The sequence below is a fragment of the Sinohyriopsis cumingii genome, chromosome 16, assembly GCF_028554795.1.
Source record: "Sinohyriopsis cumingii isolate HCF-2022 chromosome 16, ASM2855479v2, whole genome shotgun sequence".
Classification (NCBI taxonomy): Eukaryota; Metazoa; Mollusca; class Bivalvia; order Unionida; family Unionidae; genus Sinohyriopsis; species Sinohyriopsis cumingii.
Window position 1 is genome coordinate 5,106,154 of NC_142976.1, and position 23,891 is coordinate 5,130,044.

At 38.7% G+C, this 23,891-nt stretch overlaps 1 protein-coding gene across 1 annotated transcript in view; it reads left to right on the forward strand.

Moving 5' to 3' along the window:
- Positions 1 to 7,800: 7,800 nt before the first annotated feature.
- The window catches only part of LOC149779859 (HEAT repeat-containing protein 3-like), a 74,308-nt gene continuing 58,217 nt past the window's right edge, over positions 7,801 to 23,891 (forward strand). Inside the window, exons 1-5 of the mRNA XM_089936530.1 lie at positions 7,801 to 8,047; positions 13,533 to 13,705; positions 14,644 to 14,731; positions 20,633 to 20,739; positions 23,266 to 23,375. Coding sequence (XP_089792656.1) covers positions 7,916 to 8,047; positions 13,533 to 13,705; positions 14,644 to 14,731; positions 20,633 to 20,739; positions 23,266 to 23,375 — 610 coding nt within the window. The 5' untranslated portion in view covers positions 7,801 to 7,915. The remainder of the gene's footprint in view (positions 8,048 to 13,532; positions 13,706 to 14,643; positions 14,732 to 20,632; positions 20,740 to 23,265; positions 23,376 to 23,891) is intronic.

Here is a 23,891-nt window from a genome sequence, read left to right on the forward strand (position 1 = left end):
TTCAGTTTCAAAAAGGCATCCACGTAGTCGGCGAAAATGCCTTTCTGACTGGGGTCACCCTTGTGGTATTGTTGTGTCTTGGGAAAGTGGCAAATTTCGTACACTTCTAACAGTTGGTATCCCATGTCCAGAGCTTTGAACAATTCCACGCTGACCCAGGTTCCCGTCAAGGCCCGTTCTTCCTGGGTGTGCTGACAAGGCTGATCTTGGTTGCACGTTTCGGCACAAGTACAGCACAAAGGAAACATTAGTTTGCCTTGGCAATGGTGAGGTAACACATCCCGTGTTACAAGTCCGTGGGAGGCAAAACTTTGCACTTGATCAGACCTTCGTATTGTCGAATGTTTTTCAGGTCGATGTGTTCCGTTAACAATTGTGGGTGTCCTGCAGGAAAGCGACAATATTTGCACACGTAGGGATACAGCGAACACACGTCCAAGTATTTGATTTCTTCTCCTTTCTCTTCGTCGGCTCGGTACAGCAAACAGGTGGCATTGGTCCTTCCTCCGTACAAACTATCCCTCGGGTTCAGTGGGTCCATGAACAGGTAACATTCCAAGAGGCGTTTAAACTCGGAATCGGTTTTCAAAACGGTGATCGTACTCGTGTTCCCACATTTCCACCCTTCCTGTTCTAACTTTAGGCGTCGCTGACAAGTGTCATGGTACAAGTCTTCCATGGTTCGTTGTAAAAACTGATTTTTAATGCTACGATCAGGGTAACAGACGGGACATCCGTGAAATAAGCAACCGTTAAACTCGTACACGATCTTGGGGTTTTCTAAGTCCCAGCCATCGACCGAATACGTTCCGATGGTCTTTTGACCTCCGTTGCGGCCATGCTGAATCCATTTGTCTTCCTTGTCGCACAAGTAATGTAACCAACGTAGGGCTTTGACCGAGTATTGACGTTTGACATAGTTGGTCGATTGAGGGCTGATGACAGCCACGGTGTTTTCAAGCATGAATCGTTGTCGATACACTAAGGAACACGCTTTGGCAATGGTCCAAGCTTCTTTCAAAGGATCGATCCCTCCGTGTTCCATGAACAGTTCACGAAATTTTCCACAGCAACGCCGTAAAATGTCCACATCGGAACGACAATACTTTAGCATTTCTTCCTGAAAGTCGAAAGGGTCCGAGGCGTGAGCCTGGTACCAAGCGTAGAAAGCTTCTCTTTGTTCGGTACGCATGTTGTCGGCGTCGTAATAGTGAGCCTCAGGTAAATGGGGTAGAACGGCGTGTTGATTGGCTTCCGTATTGAAAAAGTGTGGAAAGTACCCTTTAGCCATTTCTGTCATTCCAAACGTTTTAGCATTCGGCTCAAAGGCATGGCCAAGTAACTCACCGAATCTTTAAACTGTACTTGTCCCACTTGCATGAAAATGATTTTGGCTCCGTTCAAAGTGACTTTAGGACGCTCGGTGCCTTGTTCCGTATAGTATCTCAAAAGAAACTGTCCATCGTATCCGGAGAAATTGTGAGCCATCACCGTGGCATAACGATGACAATCTCCGTAACGTTCGATGTCCTCTTGGCTCCACGTCTTGTCGATGGGGTCTAAGACCCATTTGGCAAAATCGGCTAACGTGTTCGGTCCTCGAAAGATTTTTTCACGCCCTCCAGGAATTTTGCTGCAGTGAAGGCAATGACTGAAGATAGGTTCCTGAATGCACTTCTCGCACGCTCGATGAGCCACGCAGAAATAGGAATGTGAATGGCGGTCTCTTGGATGCATTCGAAATCAAAAAAGATGAAATTGCCTTTTTTCTTGTGACCGTCCTCTTTCTCTGGTGGGGGTTGGTATTTTTGCACGTAACATTGATATTCCAAGTCCACGATGTGGTGACAAATGTGACATTTTTTCTTTCCTGAACATACGTGTGCCTTGGCACTATTGGTACGTATGCCTTGTCCACACCTAGGGCACAATCTCAGGAGTTGACAAGCGCATTTCTGCTGTGAACCTTGCGTCTTCAAATGTTGTTGGTAACAGGTAGGACTGACAAACGTGCGCAGACAAGCAGGACAATGCATTGGTCCTTCGCTATGACAGGGTGGAGAGGCCAAACATCCTGAGCATTTCGATCCGCAATCCTTGTGTTGGTCTCGATTATTATAACCACGGTCACATTTCTCACAGTAATATCTGTATCCCAGGAATCCGGTGATACTGGTAATGGTATCGAAATGGTCATCGTGATAATAGACATGAATGTATTTTCCGTCCTTAAAGTCTTTCCCTCGAAACAACAAAGGCCCGCTCATTTCTTGAGGGTACACTTTCAAGGTGTATCGTGGAGCTAGGACATCTTGCAATTTTTGCATCTCAGGAATGCCACAGGGTGTGTCTTTGGACAGTCCGGCTTGTTGCAACAGGAGTTCTGCTTCACTTCGTTGTTTGGCTCGGTCCGATTTTCGAATATTCTCCCAGGCTCTTTTCCATTCTACCGTGTCTTTTCTGTTGGCATAGGTTCGTCATACCACGATAGCCCTGGCTAAACATATCTGGTCTTGAGGGTTGTAAATTTGGACGAGGCTACGCTTAAAGCTGCGAAGCTCCTTCACCAATAACATCCTTTTGCGTCCAGTCCCTTGAGGAGGAGAGACGTGGGTCATGTCCAGTGTGGCTTTTCCATCGGTGATGTCAAACTGGTCATTGGATTGTTGTACGTGTTGAATTTTGTCCATGACTTTGGAAACGGTCAATTCTGCAGGTGTACTAAACTCGATCCAAACAGGGGATTTCAAACCGTCGTGTTGTATGGAGAGTCTCAAGCGATCGTCTTCTTTGGGTTGACATTGTCGCTTGAGTGTGGTGAGCAAAGAATCCCACACCCCGGTGATGAACCCTTCTGCTTTCTCTAACGGTACTTCGGACTTGAAATCTTTAAACTTCACTGTGTATTTGTAAGCCGTGGTTCTAAATTTTCTAGAGGAGCGCTTTTCCGTCTCTCGAATGGAATAGTACTGTTCAGGGTTGACTAAGGGTGGTGAACTTTGTTTAGAGGGTTCGGATTCTGGTTCACTCATGTCCTCTTCAAAATCACTGGCACGAATTTGTGCCAAGACTTCAGCCCTGGTACGAGGCGATAGATCACGTTTCTGCCTCTTACTTTCTTCTTCTTTCTTCTCGAATGAATAGGATCGTTTCATCTTGAGTGAAAAACGTCAAAGGACTCAAGTTTAAACACCATGGGCTAATTTATAGTCATGGCAGACCAGCGTATATAAAAGGGTGTGTGTCTTGTCCTTTCACTATTCATTTCACTCTCAAACCGAGCACAACGATGGAAGAGACTAGCCAAATTGAACGTTTCATCAGAGCTTTGCGAGGGTCATTAGAAAATTCTCTTCAGACCAGCCCACGGACTACTCTCCTTCCTTTCGAGATAAAAGTCAAGATACTTGCTATATCTGTCAGAAGAAAGGGCATTGGTCTTCTGAGTGTCCAGACCGTCAAGAAAGAAAAAAAGGGGCTAGAAAAGACAAAAGTCAAGATACCTGTTATTATTGTCAAGAAAAAGGACATTGGTCTCCAGATTGCCCAAAAAAGAAACAAAAGGAGTCAGAAGAAGAGAGGGATTCTTCAGAGGAAGAAGAGAGGGATTCTTCAGAGGAAGAAGAGGAAGAAAGAAGAGAATTCTATTTACAAGAGGCAAAGAAAAAGAAACAGGAGAAGAAAAGAGGAAGGGAAGAAAGTGAGGAGGAAGAAGAGGAAAAGCCTGTGACGGTGAAGAAATTGAAAAAACAGAGAGACTAAACAATGAGACAGAAGAAGTGTATGAACTTTTTAAAGTGCTCTGTTGTGAATTGTGAATTGGATTGTTAATATTTATAAAGAATACATTAATTATATAAGGTAAGTGTCTTTGAGTTTCGATTTAAAAATAAGAAGCTACACTCACGCACTCATATACACGTACTATAGGGGTAAAATGGTTTTTTTTTGTTTGAGTTATTGGCAATTGAAAGTGTATCTCTTTTCGAGAGACGTGGGTGGCCCTGAAAAGGGCCTTTTTTGGTGAAGGGGTGAGTTTAAGCAATCAACTTTAACTGCCTTAAGCCTTTGCCACGGCCAAGGCCTACTTCTGGACTGCGTAATGTTGATGATGATGATGATTTGGTTGAAATCACTAAGGGTGGTACGACAGGCTTAGTCACAGGGTTGACGTGTTTAGCTCGGGAAGGTCGTATTCTCTTCGGTCGTGATAAAGAAGTCTGATGCATTTGTTTCAGACTTCTTAACTCCGCTAAAATGTCTAACAGTACCGTGACCGTTTGATTTTCACCCTCTTGTTTCTTTGCTGATACTTCTTCTTGTTGTTGTTTTTTCTTACCTCTTCTTCTTGCTGCTGTTGCTGTAGGAGAAAAGCTTGTTCCGCTTCCTTTTGTCGTTGCATAAATTTCTCCAATTCTTCTTTCTGTCTCTGTCTAAAATTCTCCACTTGCGGCAACGAAGAATGAGACGAAGGTTCCGGAACAAATTCTTGCGAGGTAAGAAAATCCACAAAATCCCAATGTACCTCTTCTGAAAGTAAGTCCGGGTTCCCTTGGGTGGTCTCCACTGCTGGTGCACCCCAGTGAATCGTTTTCTGAGTTTCCGTCATGTTGAATCACTGTCGCATAGATTGACTGCACACAGGCGCTAGCGAATCTATATAGACCACGTGACGTCACAGACTGCTCTCTTCGGATTGGATGCGGGCTGACTGAATTTTGTCACGCGTGTTTGGATTGGTGAATGAACTCAATCCGTTTCAATCCTTCCTCTACCTATAAATAAGCGCAGTTCACTGCATTGATTCACCTGTTCTCGTCGCCTCAAGATGTGGACCACAGTTGAGTCATCCACCCTTGTGTCTTCAATGATGTTTAGGACGGACATGCTCATGTATGTCCGATCCAAGTGGACCGTTGTCCACAGGACAAACACCAGTCTGTGGATACGTAGGATCTACGTAGAAAGACAAGGATGCCTCAAAAGAGTGCTGATTTACGGTCCTACAGTGAGGCGCAGCCTAAGGACAAGAAGAAGACCAATGCGGTGCCCTTTATGTTAATGGATACATTAACATAAATCCAAAGGCCCTTTTCAGGGCCACTCAGAGGTCTCGAAAAGAGATTGACTTTCCATTGCCTACCCTTTTTTAAAATTTTTTTTAAAAAATCCCATGTTCAATTCCCCTTGTCCCTAAAGTAGTTTTTTTCTCCCATGTTAAATTCTCCTTGTCCCTAAACAAGCCCAAAATCTATTCCCATGTTAAATTCCCCTTGTCCCTAGACAAGCCCAAACTCTATTCCCATGTTAAATTCCCCTTGTCCCTAAACAAGCCCAATCTCTATTCCCATGTTCAATTCCCCTTGTCCCTAAACAAGCCCAAACTCTATTCCCATGTTAAATTCCATTGTCCCTATAGTGGCCCAGGGTTTTTCTCCATGTTAAATTTACGTAGTCCCTATAGTGGCCCGGGGGGGGGGGGTCTGTAATGCTAATTCCCATGGTCCCTATGGTAGCCCCATTCACTACTTACCTTGTCTCAGTGTTTGTTGCACTGAAGTCAACCGACCACGACCCTGACCAAGTGTTATCGTTTGTACACATTAAATTTCATATACTTGTTTTTTTTTTTATTACAGTAAGCTGTCTTCAGCAAAGAGTCTCGCTTCACTCAAGAGGGCGTCCCCATCATCTTTGATTCACGCAATTAATAATAATGGACCTAAACAGAGCCACGTGGTACGCCAGCCGTAACATACCAGATGCTTGATTTTTCAGTAAAACTGTTTAGAGTCAAATAAATAGGTAATAAGAAAATTAATCAATAAGAGAGCTATCAGTGTTACTGCACGTTCATTTATATATTGGACATTTTTGTAAAACACATTCAAGTGCTTTAGAGACATCGCATGTTCTTGGGAATGATCTCCCATGAGCTAAAGAAGACTTTTGATAATGTTATTCACTCCATTATTTTACATTAACTAAAATATGGCATCTTGTACAATTATTATTGTAGTTTTGTAAACATCTATCAAAACAGAAATCAATTATGTTCTGTAATTAATAATCTTACTTATTCTAAGATCATCGCTATAGCTGTTTTCCGTGGATCTATCATGGGACTCCTTTGCTTGCTATTTGTGTAAACTAATGGATCATTTTTCTCTTTAAGAAATGCTGAAGCAAACATGTACACAGACGATGCTGCTTTTTACTTTGCTGACAAAAAATGTTGATAAAAAAGATAAGTTCTGCGGTCTGAACTCAATTATGCTTACGATTGGTTGAATGTAAATAAACTAAGTCTCGGCATTGGCATGACAACACACTCAAAGTCTTGAAAATGGCAAAACCAACACGAACCAAATCTCGATATTGGCAAGTCCAACACAATAAAAGTTTCTGCTTTGGCAAGACCAACAGAAACCAGGTCTCTGCATTGACAGGACCAACACAAACCAAGCCTCGGCATTGGCAAGACCAACGCGGACCAAGCCTTGTAATTGGTAAGACCAACACAAATATTACGATTCTTAGGTCTTAAACTGAGTAACAGAAAAGAGCGAAAACCACCAATTTTTACACAAAAAAATCAACAAATAATTTATTTCCCTAGAATACAAAATGAAAATTTTGAAAGAACTTAAGTATTGTAAATTTAAACCCAAATAGTCCTTAAAGCATATTACATGTCCAAATATATGAAGTTCCAGTTTAATTCCAGTCGTATTCCAAATAAATTCCGATATTGAATGTGATGTACATGTATTTTTTAATGTGCTAATGTGCCAGTGATCTGGAATATGGCGATGTGTTAAGTCTTTCGATGTATCTTATTAATATATTCCAAAATGTTCTCGACTGAGTTCACTATAATTCCAAATCAGTGATTTGGTCCAAAAAGTATTAATAAGTACTTTGTAATTCCAGTGAAAACTTTAAACAAATAAATCCACATCAATGAAACGTTTAACATTAAGACTGATTCCACTTCGGATGTTTAGTTAGTTATGACTATTTCTAATACAAACAACCTTGATACAAAACCGTCTCTTCTTTCGTTTAAATCCATACAAAACAATATTTTATAATACCGATTCTTCCGCACTCAATTAATATTCTAATATTTGATATTGTCTGCGAAAACATACATCGATAAACTTCAAAAAAATACAAATCGCAACATGAGCACGGTCATAAAGTATCATTATCACATTCACTGTATCATTGTGCTCACTCCACTCGGTTTTCTAATTATTTCGAAACAAATAATTATAACAGATGCTGCTATGTGTGGAAGATCATATATGGCAGGCCCCCTTAACAATTAACAGGTCAATTCACACGGAAGTCTCTTGTGTTTACCCACAGTTCTAGATCACTTTCAATACTGCATATGTAGATTTAGGGTCCAGGGCATGGAATAACTTCGCTCTGTATCAACTATCCTATACCAACTTTCAGACTTTTAAGAAAAACTGTCATGTATATAATGTTTCTAAGAGATTCCTTAAAGATGCATATGCCCTTTGATAAACTGTGTTATTATGTTTTCGAAGGTGGCCCCGAGTGGCCGGGTGGTCTGAAGCGCTCTCCGTTACAGATCACTGCCTATCGTGTGCTGAAAAATGGCGTTAAACCCCAAAACAAGAACAACAACTGTTTTCGATGTTTTGGCCCATGTTAGTCTTTTTTTATGCAATATGTTTAATATATAATAATGTCATAAAATCTTGTTGCTATTTGTTTCTTTTTAATTCATTATATCTGCCGTCCTAATTTTGGGATGCACCATGCTAGCGGAGGGATCCAGCAACACCAACCAACCATGGTTGAAATATAGCGATGAGATGATTTATAAACAGACTAAACTGGTTCTTGTTTTTGAGTTTGAAGTTAATGAAATATCTTAATGGGTAAAAGCAAGAAAAAAAGGTTTCAGTCATCCAAGCCCTGTCCGACAGGTCTTCAGAGTGTTAATGATACGGACAACGAATTAGAGTTATCGAGAACTGGGTGTATCCCAGTTTCACTGTTGGAAAAGGTGGGTAACCGCTGTACATTAATGGCACAAACTGTTGATGTGACATACAGCTCATATAACGTAATACTGTACATGATAAATTAACGGTACAAACCACACGAGGAAGAAATCTAAGTAATTATCTGAAACATAGCGGTCGAGTCGCGTGGAGTCGTCAGTTTTGACGCACTTCAACACATGACAATATCTACTATCACTTTTCAGAAATCGGAGACATCTGTTGCACACATATTGGCGACTGTTTGACTGATAAAAATCCTTTCATTGACGTCGCTTAGCGAAAGAAAAGCTTCATGGGGGCGGGGAACCATATGGTAATGATGACGATGTTAATCACGGTAGCTATCCCCGCGGTGTGTGTGTGTGTGTGGGGGGGGGGGCATTGTTGTCAAGCTACAATTTTAACGCAGTCATAAACACATCTCTGAATGACTACATTTGTTTACAATGATTAAGATTTTGACGAAAATTGTATTATTATTAGTGTGAATTGAAACAATGATACATATTATAAACTCCATTTTACAAAAAAAATTCTCATAGATTCTTAATAACTATTCTGACAGGGTAAATCAGCCCCCCCCCCTCCCCCGACCGAAAAATCAGTCCCACACCTATAATAATATTGACTGACTGTTCAGGGGCTGATATTACCTATTCATTAAAACCTGCTGCCACTCTTGACTACACACTTCAGTGTATATTTTATACACTTAACAGTATTTCTTGTGGCAGCTGAGCTACTGTCAGCTTAATGGTTCTTTTGGCAATATCTACATACTATTTTTGGATCAAATCCTATGTTTGGTGACTTGTAAATCCAGGTGGAATAACAAAACCCTTGTCCTGTGGCCATTTTGAATTTTGTGCTAGATTTGGCTGTTACAAAATACCATTCAGTGTCTAATCTGTATGCAGGTGTGTTCAGGAAGGATTTGCATGCAGCAAAATTGCACAATTTAATAACCAAGTAACATCAGACCCACATATCATCTATAAATATCAACACAGATTTGGGGGGGGGGGGATGATTTATCAGGCTACTTGCTACCATAATAAGCATCTAGTCAACTGCCCACAGGCCACAATGGTTTCCTTCTTTGCTATGTATAACTATTCATTATTGTACATTTTTTACTATAACTGACCTTTGTAACTTTCTGCACATGTATCAGCATAGTATTGGAAAATTCTGAATGATTCATCATGGGTTGACTGGCTTGTTTTTTTGTGCATTAAGATGGTAAACAGATTAACTCAATAAAAGTAAAAATAAAGTACTTGACTGACATTCATCTAAGTGACATTTTACATATCACAGGCAATTTGAACAATAAATACAGTTTTCCAAACTTTGACGTATACCCTTTTAGTATCAACATAGCTTGTAACATTTAGAAACAAGTTGCAGTGAAACACACTATTGCTCTTGACACTTTTTTTTAGAGCATTGTCATCCTGGTTTTGGTCAGCCTCAAGGGGAACTAATTGTGGTCTGATGCCAGTGTTAAGGCTCTGTGGTCTTAAGCTAAGTAACAGAAAGGAGTGAGAACCAGCATGTTTAGTAAAATTCAACAAATAATTTATTTCCTTGAATAAAAAGTGCAAATTTAAAAAGGAATTTACAGTATTGAAAATCAAATCCCGAATCTTTCTAAAGTTCAGTCACAGGTACAATAGTCTAGAGTTTTCTGATTGAATTCCAGTAGTGTTCTGAATGAATTCCAATTTTCAGTGTGCTGATGCCAATAGCCAGAAATAGTGATCATGTGCTAACAGTCTTGATGTGTCACAATGATATAATCCAAACTGTGTCTAAATGAATTCAAAATAATCCCAAAATAGTGATTTAGCTCAGAAAGTATTAATGAGCACTTTTTAATTTCAACGAATAATTGAAATAAATAAAAACCGTAATATAAAAATGTATGACAAAATAAAAGGACCAGGATGAGGGCCCAAATTTCAAATCCAGAACATTCCATGTTATAAACAAGATATGTCTGTTACTAAAAGTTTAGTAAAGAACATGGCAAACATCAGGTAGACCAGGAATTCCTGAGGGGAAACCTATGTCCTGAACTCAAATCCAAGTAAACTTGTTTGCCTACAAATAATAATAATCTTGAAATATTCATAGACAAAAATTAGCTATGTTGTTTACAAAACAAAATATTAGTCAGGTAGGCCCAAACTCCTACCCTCAATTATGGACAAAGGGCAATCACACAATACACCTCTCCCTCGATAACTCACGCACAATGGGGTTCTCAAACATAGACCGCACTATGAGCGAGGCGTGTGTTACCGAGGGACCTCCAAAAATTGAAAAAAATCGCTTTGACATCGATAAAACCGTAGATGGGGGGGGGGGGCCAGTGTTAGGGAACTGGGCTGTTTAATGACTAAATCCTCATTTTACAATCACGTTGATAATAATTTTTAATAATGCGCTTTTTCTAATGAAGTTGTTCGTTATTCTGTTTAAATAACATTTTTTTTCAAAATATCCAACATATGAAAGATCGTTCCACCTGGTTTGAACAACCAATACATGTACATGAAAAATCTGTGTATTACATCACCGCTTTTTGTTTTCTTGATGAGTCTGGTTCCCATAATGGTGTTTAATAGTTTCCTGCCAAATCGGTAGTCCATAATTTGGAAACTAGACTAACTGTTGATACACCACCAAACAAGGTTCTTTTTTTTCTAAAAAAAACGCAACATTAATTTGTGGCAAGTCTACGTTGAAACTCAGTTTTTTATTGTTCAGTTAGTACATTGTTAATGTCGTGATTTCAGTGGAAGTAATAATGAAATTTCTTATCATCGCTGAGGATATCTCTAAATGCCAGTTCAAGAATTCTTTGAACCTTGCTTGCCCACAATGGTCCGTATCTGTGAAATCAAGCTCGATATTTTACAAAGTATTCATTTTGCTTGGCTGCCTTGTTATCTTTGATCACAGTTATGAAAGAGTCGGTTAATTTAAGGTAGTTTATGTTACATACACAATAACATTTATTACAGCTTTCGATTGATCAAATGAAGTTAGTCCGATTTTTGTGCCTTTTAACTTTTATTCCACCTCCTTTTTTCATATTCAAAAGACATAATTAACATGATTATTCAGTACAACAATACACCAAACACTTCAGCAATTCAGTTATCAAAACACAGTGGTACTTAATTAGGTTCTCAGAGAAACGCTTGCGGACATAGCTGTTACGGTAGATTGATGCATTTTATGTTTAATTACAAAAGGATACATTGTACTTATGACGATTACACTTAAAAGGAACTAAATGATGGAACTAGAACACAAATTTCAGTTGATAAAAAAATTATTTAATTTGTATTTATTTATTAAAGTACTGCCTCCACTCGGTGTAAGTGACATTTTCATTGATCAAAATTTCCTTACATATAGTTAATTGTGGTGTACTAGGAATGTTGTTTGGAAAGAAAATGTAAAATATCGTATGAGTCTATTTTAAATGTGATATTTCATAGTGTTGATTAAAATTTCCAGGTCCTATCTACCGTTTTCAACAATAAAACGAGTGATACATCAAAGTTTCCGTAACCAATCTTGATAGTAATTTTCTTCAAGTTCAACAAATAGGGATACATTTTTTGGGTATTTTCAGGTTTAAAAAATGGGATCCATGCCTGACACCGCGTTATAAGCGGGTTCGTGAGTTATCAAGGGAGTGGTTTACAAATCAGATATACATAACACCATAATACATGATATGATGACTCACAACATCCTCTACATTTGTCTTAATTATATTGTTATGTATATCAATATTATATGTTTTGTTTTTATTATAATAGTTTTTATAAGGGTCATTTGGTTAATGACGTTTCAGTGCTAAAATCCTATGATCGTAGTTTGTACTCTAAGATGAGTCCTGTGTCAGATGTGCAAAAATTTGTTTTTCATCAAGAAGTCCATGAAAAATTTCCAGGAACAAACACTTGTTGTTTCCGGGGTTTAACACCATTTCTCAATGCAAGATAGGCTGGCTATATATGGCAGCCAGTTGAACTGGTGGTGGAAGAAATTGGGAAAACCTGGTAAGAACCAATGACCCATGGGAAGTTACTGGGAGCTTTCTCAGATACCCACATTGGCAGAGCTCAAGACTCAAACCCACACAGACAGAGGTGAGATGGCAGTGATCAGTAAAGGTGTGTGTTTTAGACCACTCAACCACCCAGGGCACTTGAAGCAAACACTGGATGATTATATTAATTTCCTGCTGGCAAGCACTGCAGTCTGATAAAAGTTAAACTCCTGTATTGTTTTGTTCAAAAAGCAGCTCATGAAATTTATGAAACATCACTTTTCTGCCAGATGATTATCAAATACTTCATGCTGATGTGTTGAACTTTTCCACATTGTATCCTCCATGCTGATGTGTGGAACTATTCCACATTGTATCCTCCATGCTGATGTGTGGAACTGTTCCACATTGTATCCTCCATGCTAATGTGTGGAACTGTTCCAAATTGTATCCTCCACTGCTGATGTGTGGAACTGTTCCACACTGTATCCTCCATGCTTATGTGTGGAACTGTTCCACATTGTATCTTCCAAAGCTTTATCAACTGGCATGACATTAATGTTGAAATGTCATCATGATGATTTGGTGACTTATAAAACTAATGACAGAAAAGTATTGCTATTCAAAGAACAGGCTTGAATATCATCACCGCTATAGTAGTTGGTGATGGGAATCAAATGTGCTGTAGTGTAATTGCAGAAATATATTCCATTCAGGTAGATACTTCTAATTTCATTTTAAGCACAAGTTCTGTTAGTAAATCATGTGTATAAAATCTCAATGTGTTTTCTTACACTTGCCTAGTCATCTGAGTGACATGCAGCTGATTTCTCCATTTCTAGCCACACCTTATGAAATTATGAACTGTAACCCATTTTGACCATATTGATAGTGCTGCAGCTATGTAATGACGAGTTAGCTTTGAGAAGGAAGATGAAAGGAGGATGGTTGAAGGTATATGGAATTGCCTACATATGCCACTGAGAGAATGAGTGTTCAACAACAATTGGAAAATTTGGTAAAGCCATAAAGCAGGCCTTATTGTTAATTCTGGTCATGTCATGCCTCCAGATTTAATGCTGTTTACTGTCAATAAGTTACTTGAAAATTGTCTGCTGAAACAAGAAGGGGAACATGTGATTGAAAATGATTAGTTGAAACTTGATGGTCGCATAGACATTCTCAATATACAGTCCAATTGATCTCTCTGAACTAAATTTACATCTCTGTGCATATTAATAAAACACATTGATATACTCATAGTGCTTGAAAGTCAAAAAGTAAACAAGAGTGATACCTGGAATTTGACGTTCCTGTATGCAGTCCTTTTCTGATACAAAGAGTCACAGCTTTTAATGATTGTCATTGAATCATTGCCTGTTTATTTTTTTCATTTTACATTTTTGCAGCTGCAAAGTCCAAGTGAATCAGAGAGAGAATGTGGGTGTACAACTATAGCAGGAGTGGTTTCTCAACCAGGGGCTATTCAGATCTTAATGAAGCAAAACATAGTCAAAATTTTGGCTCCTCTAATGCTAGATCCTCATCCCCCAGTCCGTCTTCAAGCTGCAGGTGCTCTCAGGTATGTATCAGATATCAGTAATCTTGAGTGGTTTTTTATTATTATATTTTCAGTGTACCTGGTGGTTACTTGAGCCTATGTAATGACCTGGTGTCCTTTGTCCATTATCCATTTATTAGGACATGTTTGTGAACACAACAAGTCAAAGTATATATATGGATTTTTATGAAACTTAATACAGCCATTTTATGTCATAACACCTGTCATTATAATGCAGTTCTAGATGTAATGCTGCCACACCAAGGATGCAGTTACAAAAGAAGACAAAAAAAAATATAATTTTCAGTTTTTATTAGCTGAAGCATTGATTTAACCACATCTGTCACATTGGGCATCAGTAAATCTTTCAGTTAAAATCAACATTTCTTATTAATACCCAGTTATTGTCAGGAATTGGTTCTCTAAGAGGCTATAATACAAAAGGTGTGGAACAACATGCTTGTGCCATGTAACAATACATATTGTGATACCCAACCTAAGATATAATACATATCGATACACATATCGAATTGAAGTTGGGTTCACTGTAATACATGCTATTTCATTATGTCTGGGAAAGTTTATGAATCACATTTTCAAGTTAGAAAAATTAGTATCATTGTACTTGGGGGCCTGGGTGGGCAAGTGGTCTAAAGCATTTGCCTTTTCTGATCACTGCAATCTCATCTCAGTCCATGTGGGTTCAAGTCTCGGACTCAGCCAATGTAGGTATGTGAGAAAGCTTGCCAGTAGTTTCCACTGAGTTGGTGGTTCTTAACAGGGTTTTCCTGGCTTCTTCCCCCACCAGTTATACTAGCCGTCTTGTATAGCCTATCTTGTGCTGAGAAATGGCGTTAAACCAAAAAACATCACATACAATGCACCGTATCAGCATTGGAATCAGTAAAATGAATTTTTCAGCAAGGCATGAATTACATTTTGGCTTTCATATTCTCCAGGAATCTCAGTGTGGATGGAGGCCCAGAGATTTGTGAAGAAATGGTCAAGAAAGATGTCCTTACCCCATTAGTTGCCCTGATCCAACAGGTGAGCTCTTCAGGTTACTGGAACAACTGATCAAAGGCTCCCAGGCTTTGTGAAGGAAAACAGGGGTCTGTGATAAGCTTACCAGTGCATATGTGCAATACATTAAAATGGTTTTTTTAACATTATGTAGCCCACATTCTTTAAAATCAGATTTCAGCTAAATTTAACTTGTAGGTGTATCTTAACAAAAACATTTAATAGATTTGATATGGTGACAATCAACTTATGTTAACAATCATCAGAATTGCCCTTTTTAATGTAAAATGAACCAAAATGTATTTATTATGGGATGTAACTCAATAAAGTCTGATCAGCAGCAATATCTGTCACTTCCGACAGAGTTATGGCCCTTTTTTATACGGCTCTTTTGTTATAACTTTAGACTATTCATCTTTTTGGAGTAAACGGATTTAATCTGTTGAGAAATATTGACCATATCTATACAAGATCTTAAATGAATTCGATTGCCAGCAAAATAAGGCAACATTTCATCAGTTTTGATGCCACAGAGATCATGGTCAATCGTGGAGAGTTCTTGGTCAGAACATGATTGATAACCAGAGATGTTCATGGTTCATCGATGATTCATAATCTGACCATGGATGTGCAGTGGCACCATGAATAAATTACAGACAATCATGGTTTGGCAAAGGTTGACCATCAGTATCCATGGGTCACAGCCAGTTGCAAGTCAAAGATTGGCTCTCATTATCCATGTGTCACAGCCAGTTGCATGGCAAAAGTTGACCTTCAACATCCATGGGTCACAGCCAATTGCATGGTAAAGGTTGACCATCATTATCCATGGGTCACAGCCAGTTGCATGGCAAAAGTTGACCATCAACATCTGTGTGTCACAGCCAATGGCATGGTATAGGTTGACCATCAGTATCCTTGTTTCACGGCCAATTGCATGGCAAAGGTTTACCATCAATATCCATGTGTAACAGCTAATTTTATGGCAAAGGTTGACCAACAATATAGATGGTTCACAGCCAATTGCATGGCAAAGGTTGACCATCAATATCCATGGGTCACAGCTGTTTGCATGGCAAAGTTTGACCATCAGTATAGATGGTTCATAGCCAATTGCATTGCAAAGGTTGACCATCAGTATCATGGATCACAGCCAATTGTATGGCAAAGGTTGACCATCAGTATCCATGGGTCACAGCCAATTGTATGGCAAAGGTTGACCATCAATATCCATGGGTCACAGCCAATTGTATGGCAAAGGTTGACCATCAATATCAATGGGTCACAGCCAATTGTATGGCAAAGGTTGACCAACAAAATAAATGGTTCACAACTGATTGAATAGCAAATGCTGACCATCAGTATCCATGTGTCATAATCAGTTGCATGGCAAATGTTGACCATCAGTATCCATGTGTCTCTGCCAATTGCATGGCAAAGGTTGACCATCAGTATCCATGTGTCTCAGCCAATTGCATGGCAAAGGTTGACCATCAGTAGCCATGTGTCGCAAACAATTGCATTTAAATTGACAACTGATGACCATGATTATTCTCTCTTTCCTTTGTCAGACTTTTAGATATTTAGATTTCATTTCAATTCATAGTCATCAACAGGCATAAGTAGGCCAATACTGCTATTAAATTAAGATGGCATTGTTTGTTTACAATATTTTACATGTATGTGTTGAGGCATGATGATGAAATGAACTTAACCAATTATAGGGTCAAGGGCTTTGCACATTATCATTTCATGGGCCATAAATGATGTATTTCTGATCAGATTTTTATTGGATCTACTTTATAAGCTTATATCATCAAGATCTTCCAGTAATTATTTTATAAGTGACATAAGTGCTTAATGTTGAGATCTGGTGTATGACTGGATTAAATGGTAGTTGTTGTTGAAGGGTTTAATGCCATTTTTCAGCTCAAGATAGGCTATACATGGTGGCCAATATCATTGGTGGAGGAAGAGCCTGGGAAAACCCTGGAAAGAACCACTGACCCACGAGAAGCTACTGGCAAGCTTTCTCACATACCCACATTGGCTGAGCCCGAGACTCAAACCCACGCAGAGGTGAGATGGCAGTGATCTGTAACATTGAGCACTTTAGACCACTTGGCCAGTTTGGGCCCGAACCTTAGAAGTTGTAGTTCTTCTTTAAAATACATTACCCAATCATAATACCCTAAAAGAACTGCTACTGCCTCACAAATCCAGCTCTCCCAGATTAAAAATTTTCAAACTCAAAGCTAAAAGTTATCTCCCCAACTAAGTTGCAGTTAGAGTAATATCACCTTGATATCGGGATTGGTGCCAAATTCCGTGAAATTTTCAGTTACTACTTCTGAAGTTTTCTACCTCCAAACAAGTTGGAATTTGATCTTTGAAGGGAAGTATACTCTGTCTATCAATTTCCAACTTTTCTGTTCTTCCTATTGCCGACGACAAAGTTTCCTAACCGTCTATGTTACCACTTAGCCATTTGCACACACCTAATCTCCTTTGATACATACCTGCTTGGGTCATGATGGCACCCGCTCACATTGCTATAACCACATTGATAAGTGCATGTCTGGGGTGTGATATCAAAAATTCATTTTGTATTGTTTATAATTTATACTGTCAGGATATATATATAGTTAAGTTTCTATATTATCTTGTCTTACCATCTAATTCATAGTTATATATATATGATTCTTTACTGATTTTACCAGTATTGAATGTCATTGGGCATTTTCTACAGGTTAACAGGGTCTCATAATGGTTTTGTGTGTAATATAGAAAACTTGTTTATCTTACTGTATAGCTTCTGCCTTGGTCGGATAAATACAGGTAAGTTTTCTATATAGGGTTTGCTCATTAGCATACAGCTCGGGCATGTAAATTACTAATTACTATAAGCTTTCCTTCGGTGATTTTACCTGTATAGGCAGTCAAAAAAATTGTCCTTCCTACAGCTAAGTTGTTACTGGAATTGATTATTCATCTTCCACTTCATACTTGTAGTTGCTGTAAGTAACGCTTCATTGATTTAACCTGTATAGGCAATCAAAATTGACCTTCCTACAGGTTACTTGTAACTAAAATTGATTATTTAGCGTCCCCTTTGTAAATATTGATAACAATGGTCTAATTCTCTACCTGTATAGGCCATGTGCACCCTTTTACAGGTATTTATCATAGTGGGTACTTGGGCATAGACACTCATAAGTTCATACAGCAGGACACTCCATACACTGCATGGATATATTGTCCGCTTTATCTTTTCTTACAGATTTAGACCATGAGTGAGACCAGTTGGATAACCACTTGACATGTGTAGTTTTCTCTGGTTGTCATTCCTTGAATTGCATATTATGAACAGAAGTCAATGGGTAACTTTATTTGGGCACTAAGGGAAGGTGCAGAAACATAGCTTGAGGATGAAAACATCAGCTTGCATGTAAGGGTTATGATATCATTTACTCACGAGCAAGTTGGAGAGCAACAACAGCCTCAGTTACAGTCTTGCATATCAGAATTATGGTTTGTCTGTATGGGTCAATATTCCATACCCCATCTCACCCTCAAAAATTGGATGCCATGCCCGCCAAAATGGCCATGTTCCTTGATGACCAGACTTGGCCATAGAACTTTGATTTCAGTGGGCCACAACAAACGATTGATAATCCAGTATCGGCCACCAGAAAACGAACTTATCCAGTTCCACTTCCTGCAGATGGTGCACAGTCTATACAGGCACTCCTATGGATCAGTCAAACCTGCGTAGTATTGCCAGGCACTTTCTGTGGAGGACATCCAGTTTACATAGGCATTCTCATGGATCAATCTAACCAGCATAGTACCTCTAATCACACCCAGCATACGATGAAGACCAGCAAGCCCTGAAGATTTTGCCATAAGTCATATATTAATGAAATAAAATATGGGCCTGTGGAATAAAGGCACAAATTTTAGAAATATGATTGTTTGTGGTAAAATCCAGATACTGGTTCATTCGTGTTTGATTTGGATCTGGGTTACATATTATATTCAGTTTAATTTGTCAGAGAACTAGACTAACTTAACCAGAGTACCTTAGACACTTTATAGTACACATACTTTTTGATGCAAACGTTTGCATGATTACAAATGGCATTCAACAAGTGTTAGGTCAGGACAAAAGAAACAATAAACCTCTTTAAAAGGTCATTGTGGGTATGCGAGAAAACTTGCCAGTAGCTTCTTATGGGTCGGTGGTTCTTCTTGGGGCTCTCCCAGGTTTTCCACCACTAGTTATACTGGCCGCAATGTATATCCTTGTGTTGATGACAGGCATTAGACACCATAACAACAACCTCTTAAAATTTTAATAGCACAGTTGAATAAAATGGAATATTTAGATTCTTGGTGAAAAAAGCAGGAAGGGCAACAATTACATTTGGTGGACATCATATGTGGATTTGAGTATGTCAGATTGTGGGAAAGATGATTGTCATCGCAATGGCCCATGTGAAATTTAATTTTTGTAAAGAATTATGACAAGCTGAGACATCAAGAAGCAATTGTGCTCATAGGTTTTGGAACTGCAGTTCATGTAACTGCTGGAGGTAATTAAGGTTCAGGTAAACTTAACATACTTTTGATTGCCATATTTTCCATTGCTACATCAGACTTGAATCAAACTTATGGAGTTTTAAATGCAGATTTTCCCAGTTTGACAATAGCAATATATGATAATTTATTGCAGCTTACTGAAAACTGATCCAACGTATGGAAAAATTGACTGTCATACCGAGAAGGTTTTCTTAGAGTTGGCAGGTCTTACAATGTCCATTTTGGAGTCTCAGTTCCTAAGAGATGTCTCTTCACTCGCCTTCAGACCTCGGCCACCCAGAGGGAGCCACTTCTTAGTGATACCTTAGAAGTAAAGGAATTTAATTCATAACATGCTCCAAGTGTAGTGAGCCACCATCCTCAACATATTTCTCCAACTACTTCGCAGATAACACAAGAGACATCGGCTTCACTTCCTTAATCTAAAACAGACGAAAACTGGCACTCGAGTTCCCTCATCAATTTTAGATCTATGATGAGTGAAATTCTGACTTGCAGACTTAGACTGAAGATGTTTTCCGCCCACTCCCATCTGAGTTCAGTTATCCCCTTTCCTCTACATCACCTGCCATGTCTACATTGACATCAGATGATCATTGTCTATGTAAGACTCTACTTTCAATTGCTGTCACAATCTGACAAGTTACTAACAAGTTGGGACTGCTTACATTGTCAGTTACAAGTTCCAGTTGTCTGCAGATATATTTTCTCACAAATGCCTTGTCTTTTCTAAATCTGGATACCTATGGGTTGATTCATAACATCGTGACTGTGGGATCAACATTGCATCTAATATCTTTGGCGATCTTCAATAGGGGGAATACAGCTTACCTTCTCCCACCCCAAATCTCAATCAAATATGTGGGAGCTTGTTTATAAAATAGTTCACTTCATAACATAGACAAAGGCACAACATACTATTGCCATGGCTATAACAGCAGGCTGAATGAGATGCAATGCTCTCAACCTACACCTTTCTTGTGTTAGTGTTATAATCACATGAACTTCACAAAATAAATTGAATGTTCTCAGAGAAAGGTTTTCAAAAAAATAACGGCCTACATACTATAGACGTTTACTGAGGATGGACATTACAGCATTTCAGATGGTCATGACTGGAAATATTGGTACTTCAAAGTCCAGATACATACATACATATATATATATATATATCCTTGATAAACTAGAACAATACCAAATTACAGGCTCAGTCGCAGTAAAGTAAGACAAGTCACCTTGAGGTCTATTTGTCCATCTTTGTGTATTAAATTGAAACTTTTAAATTAATATTTCTTGATGCATTTTTTAATGCTATATTGGCAGTATCGTGGTGGTATGATCCCAGCAGAGATGAACCAGACAAACGGAAAAGAGATTGAGGATCAGGAGCAAATTTTGACTGAGTCAGTCCACCTTCTGCTGAACCTCTGGTAAGTCTCCAATACTGAACAATGTGAATTCAAGGCAATAAACAAAATTCTTGGTTATGCGGATAGTTTCTAGTTATGAACAATCAGTTGTCAATATTGGACAATTATTAGGGCCCTGTACAAGGCAGAGCCCTATAGTAATCACATCAATTGTCAATATTGGACATTTATAAGGGCCCTGTTCAAGGCAGAGTCCTATAGTAATCACATCAATTGTCAATATTGGACAATTATTAGGGCCCTGTTCAAGGCAGAGTCCTATAGTAATCACATCAATCCACTTTGTGGGTGTTTGTTTATGTGTTTGCTTTGCAGCCAATTGCTTCTTATGCTTCTATTGCCATGTTTGAACCACTGTCAGTTACCGGTGGAGGATTGGATGTAATTCCCCATTCCTTAACAGCTGACAACACAACTGCAGCATTGTTTACACCTGTGTGACTCTCTGGCAAAACCTTTGTAACACATAACTCAGAAGTTTCCAGTCATGAGGAATCAGACATGGAGTTATTGTAACATAAGAATCTGTTGCTATAACAACTGTCTGTTATTGATGCAACTTTAGGTGCAAGGGAGACTTTTAAATACAATATAATTCTTATAAAGAACGACTTGTCTATATGATACAGCATATCATAGGTCATGCTGCCATGACAGTAATGATGATAAGTCTGATAGAACACAGTGGTGCACTAAAAACCAGTTCCGGATAAAAATTGGATACAGTTATGACCATACTTACATTGTGATATACCGTAATGACGGTGTAGTTTACTGGTATATTGTTACACCCTCAGTAATATGATGTCTAGTTGGTGCTATATATACATTTTGCTTTTCTAGCATCCAGTGTGTTCACTATGGCAGCCATCTGGAAAAGCTTGTTATTGCTACTTTGAAGCAACAGAAATTTGTATTGACATGGGGTTATTAGACTAGTTATGATATCTAGTTGCTTATGTAAATGATGTTGATTTGACCTCCAACATGGCCACCATGATTGTCATCTTGATCTATTATTATTGTTGCATCTCTAGAATTGATGGGCATGTGAATATATTTTCATCAGCAGACTTCCTATATCTAGTCAGAATTTAATGAAAATTGTGCCTCACAGACATCCAGTAAGGCTGCCAGGTGAACATATTGAATATCTTGCTGCCACTATGATAGCATCTCATTTAAAATTCATAAGGGTTTCCATCCTCCAGTACATTGTTGACTGGTCATTGCACAACTTCCTAAGGCATGTCCTACCAAGGGATCTGTTTCTCTGTTGCAAAATGATGACTTTACAAGGCCTAATCCCCATCCAGAAGTATAATTTTATCTTCATTAATGCTTTGATTTTTCTTACCTCTAAGAACAATCTGTGTTCTTCCCATTAAAATTTCACATATACTTGTTCTCTTAGCAAGACAGGATAAAAAGACATCATAACAGCTTGTCTCTGCCTATCCCTCCTCGGAACTCAGAATGTGATAGCAGACTTTGTTCCCGTCCAGTTCTTGCTTCTAGTGAATGAGCTGCCATTGTACTGTACCCCAAAACACACACTTCAGTGTATAAGGGGCTTGCTGTTCTAACACATAAAACTCTCATTTCCACTATAAAAGGGGCTTGCTCTCATGAAAAAACCAAAAGTTTACATTTCCACTGTAAAAGGGGTTTGCCTTCCTAATGCACTCAAAACTCGCATTTGCACTGTAAAAGGGGCTTGCTGTTCTATTACACAAACTCTCATTTCCACTGTAAAAGGGGCTAGCTCTCCTAATACACACAAGACTCACATTTCCACTGTAAAATGGGCTTGCTCTCCTAATACACACAAAACCCATATTTCCACTGCAAAAGGGCTTGCCTTCCTAATACACACAAAACTCACATTACCACTGTAAAAGGGGCTTGCTCTCCTAATACTCACAAAACTAAAATTTCAGTGTAAAAGGGACTTTTGTTTTTACATTTCCACCCTAGAACGGGCTTGCTCTCCTAACACACACAAAACTCACATTTCAGTATAAAAGGGGTTTGCTCTCCTAATGCACTAAAAACTCGCATTTCCACTGTAAAAGGGGCTTGCTGTTCTAATACACACAAAAGTCTCATTTCCACTGTAAAAGGGGCTTGCTGTCTTATACACAAAACTCTTGTTTCCACTGTAAAAGGGGCTCGCTCTCCTAATACACACAAAACTCACATTTCCACTGCAAAAGGGGGTTGCTGTTCTAATACACTCAAAACTCTAATTTCTCATACAAAATGTTTTACATTTCCACCCTAAAATGGACTTGCTCTCCTAACACACACAAAACTCACATTTCAGTGTAAAAGGGACTTGTACTCCTAGTAAACCCCAAAACTTTTATTTCCATTGTAAAAGGTCTTGCTGTTGTAATATACTCAAATAATTAGCATATATAGAGTGAAAATAGTTACATAACCTTTCCATTGGTTCTGCAAGTGATGAGTTTCAAGTGTACTTTTTGTCAAAAGATACACTGAATATATTCCATTATTTTCCAGTGAAAGCAGTGAGCTTGCAGTGTCCACATTCAATAAGGATGGTCTTGTAACAGTCCTTGCTCAGTATATCCATATGTCTTCCCAGGGAATGGAGCTTCCACTGGCAGTTGGTTAGTGTGCGTGTGTGTGTGTGTGTGTGTGTGTGTGTACACACACAGATAAATTATTTGGTTTTGAGAGGTTTTCAGTATACTTGGGTTTCACAGATATGAAGAAAAAAAGATGTTTTTCTTAGCACATTATGTGATGAGTTTGAGAGAGAGATGATCTTGATTTTGTATTGGCTTGGCTAAACCATTGACATATAAAATCATTCAATTTATCAAATTTGCAGGCATTGTTAAAATGCAGGGTACCCACGCTAATGCAAAATCAGGAAAAAGTTGGGAGAAATGAAAAAAAGTTCCCGACTGTGAAAAGTCCTTGAATTTTGCAAATATTGATGAAAGTCAGGAAAAACCCAGGAATTTTCCTACACAACTTGATGCTCGAAAGTGTTATGTAATTGAGTTGTAACTAAACTGATGGTGAGTGCTTGCCATAAATATATTTGTTGAGACAATCCAAACACTCACTGGATTAGATTCGTCTGGTAGACTATTTGTTTCACTGACAGTTCGATATCC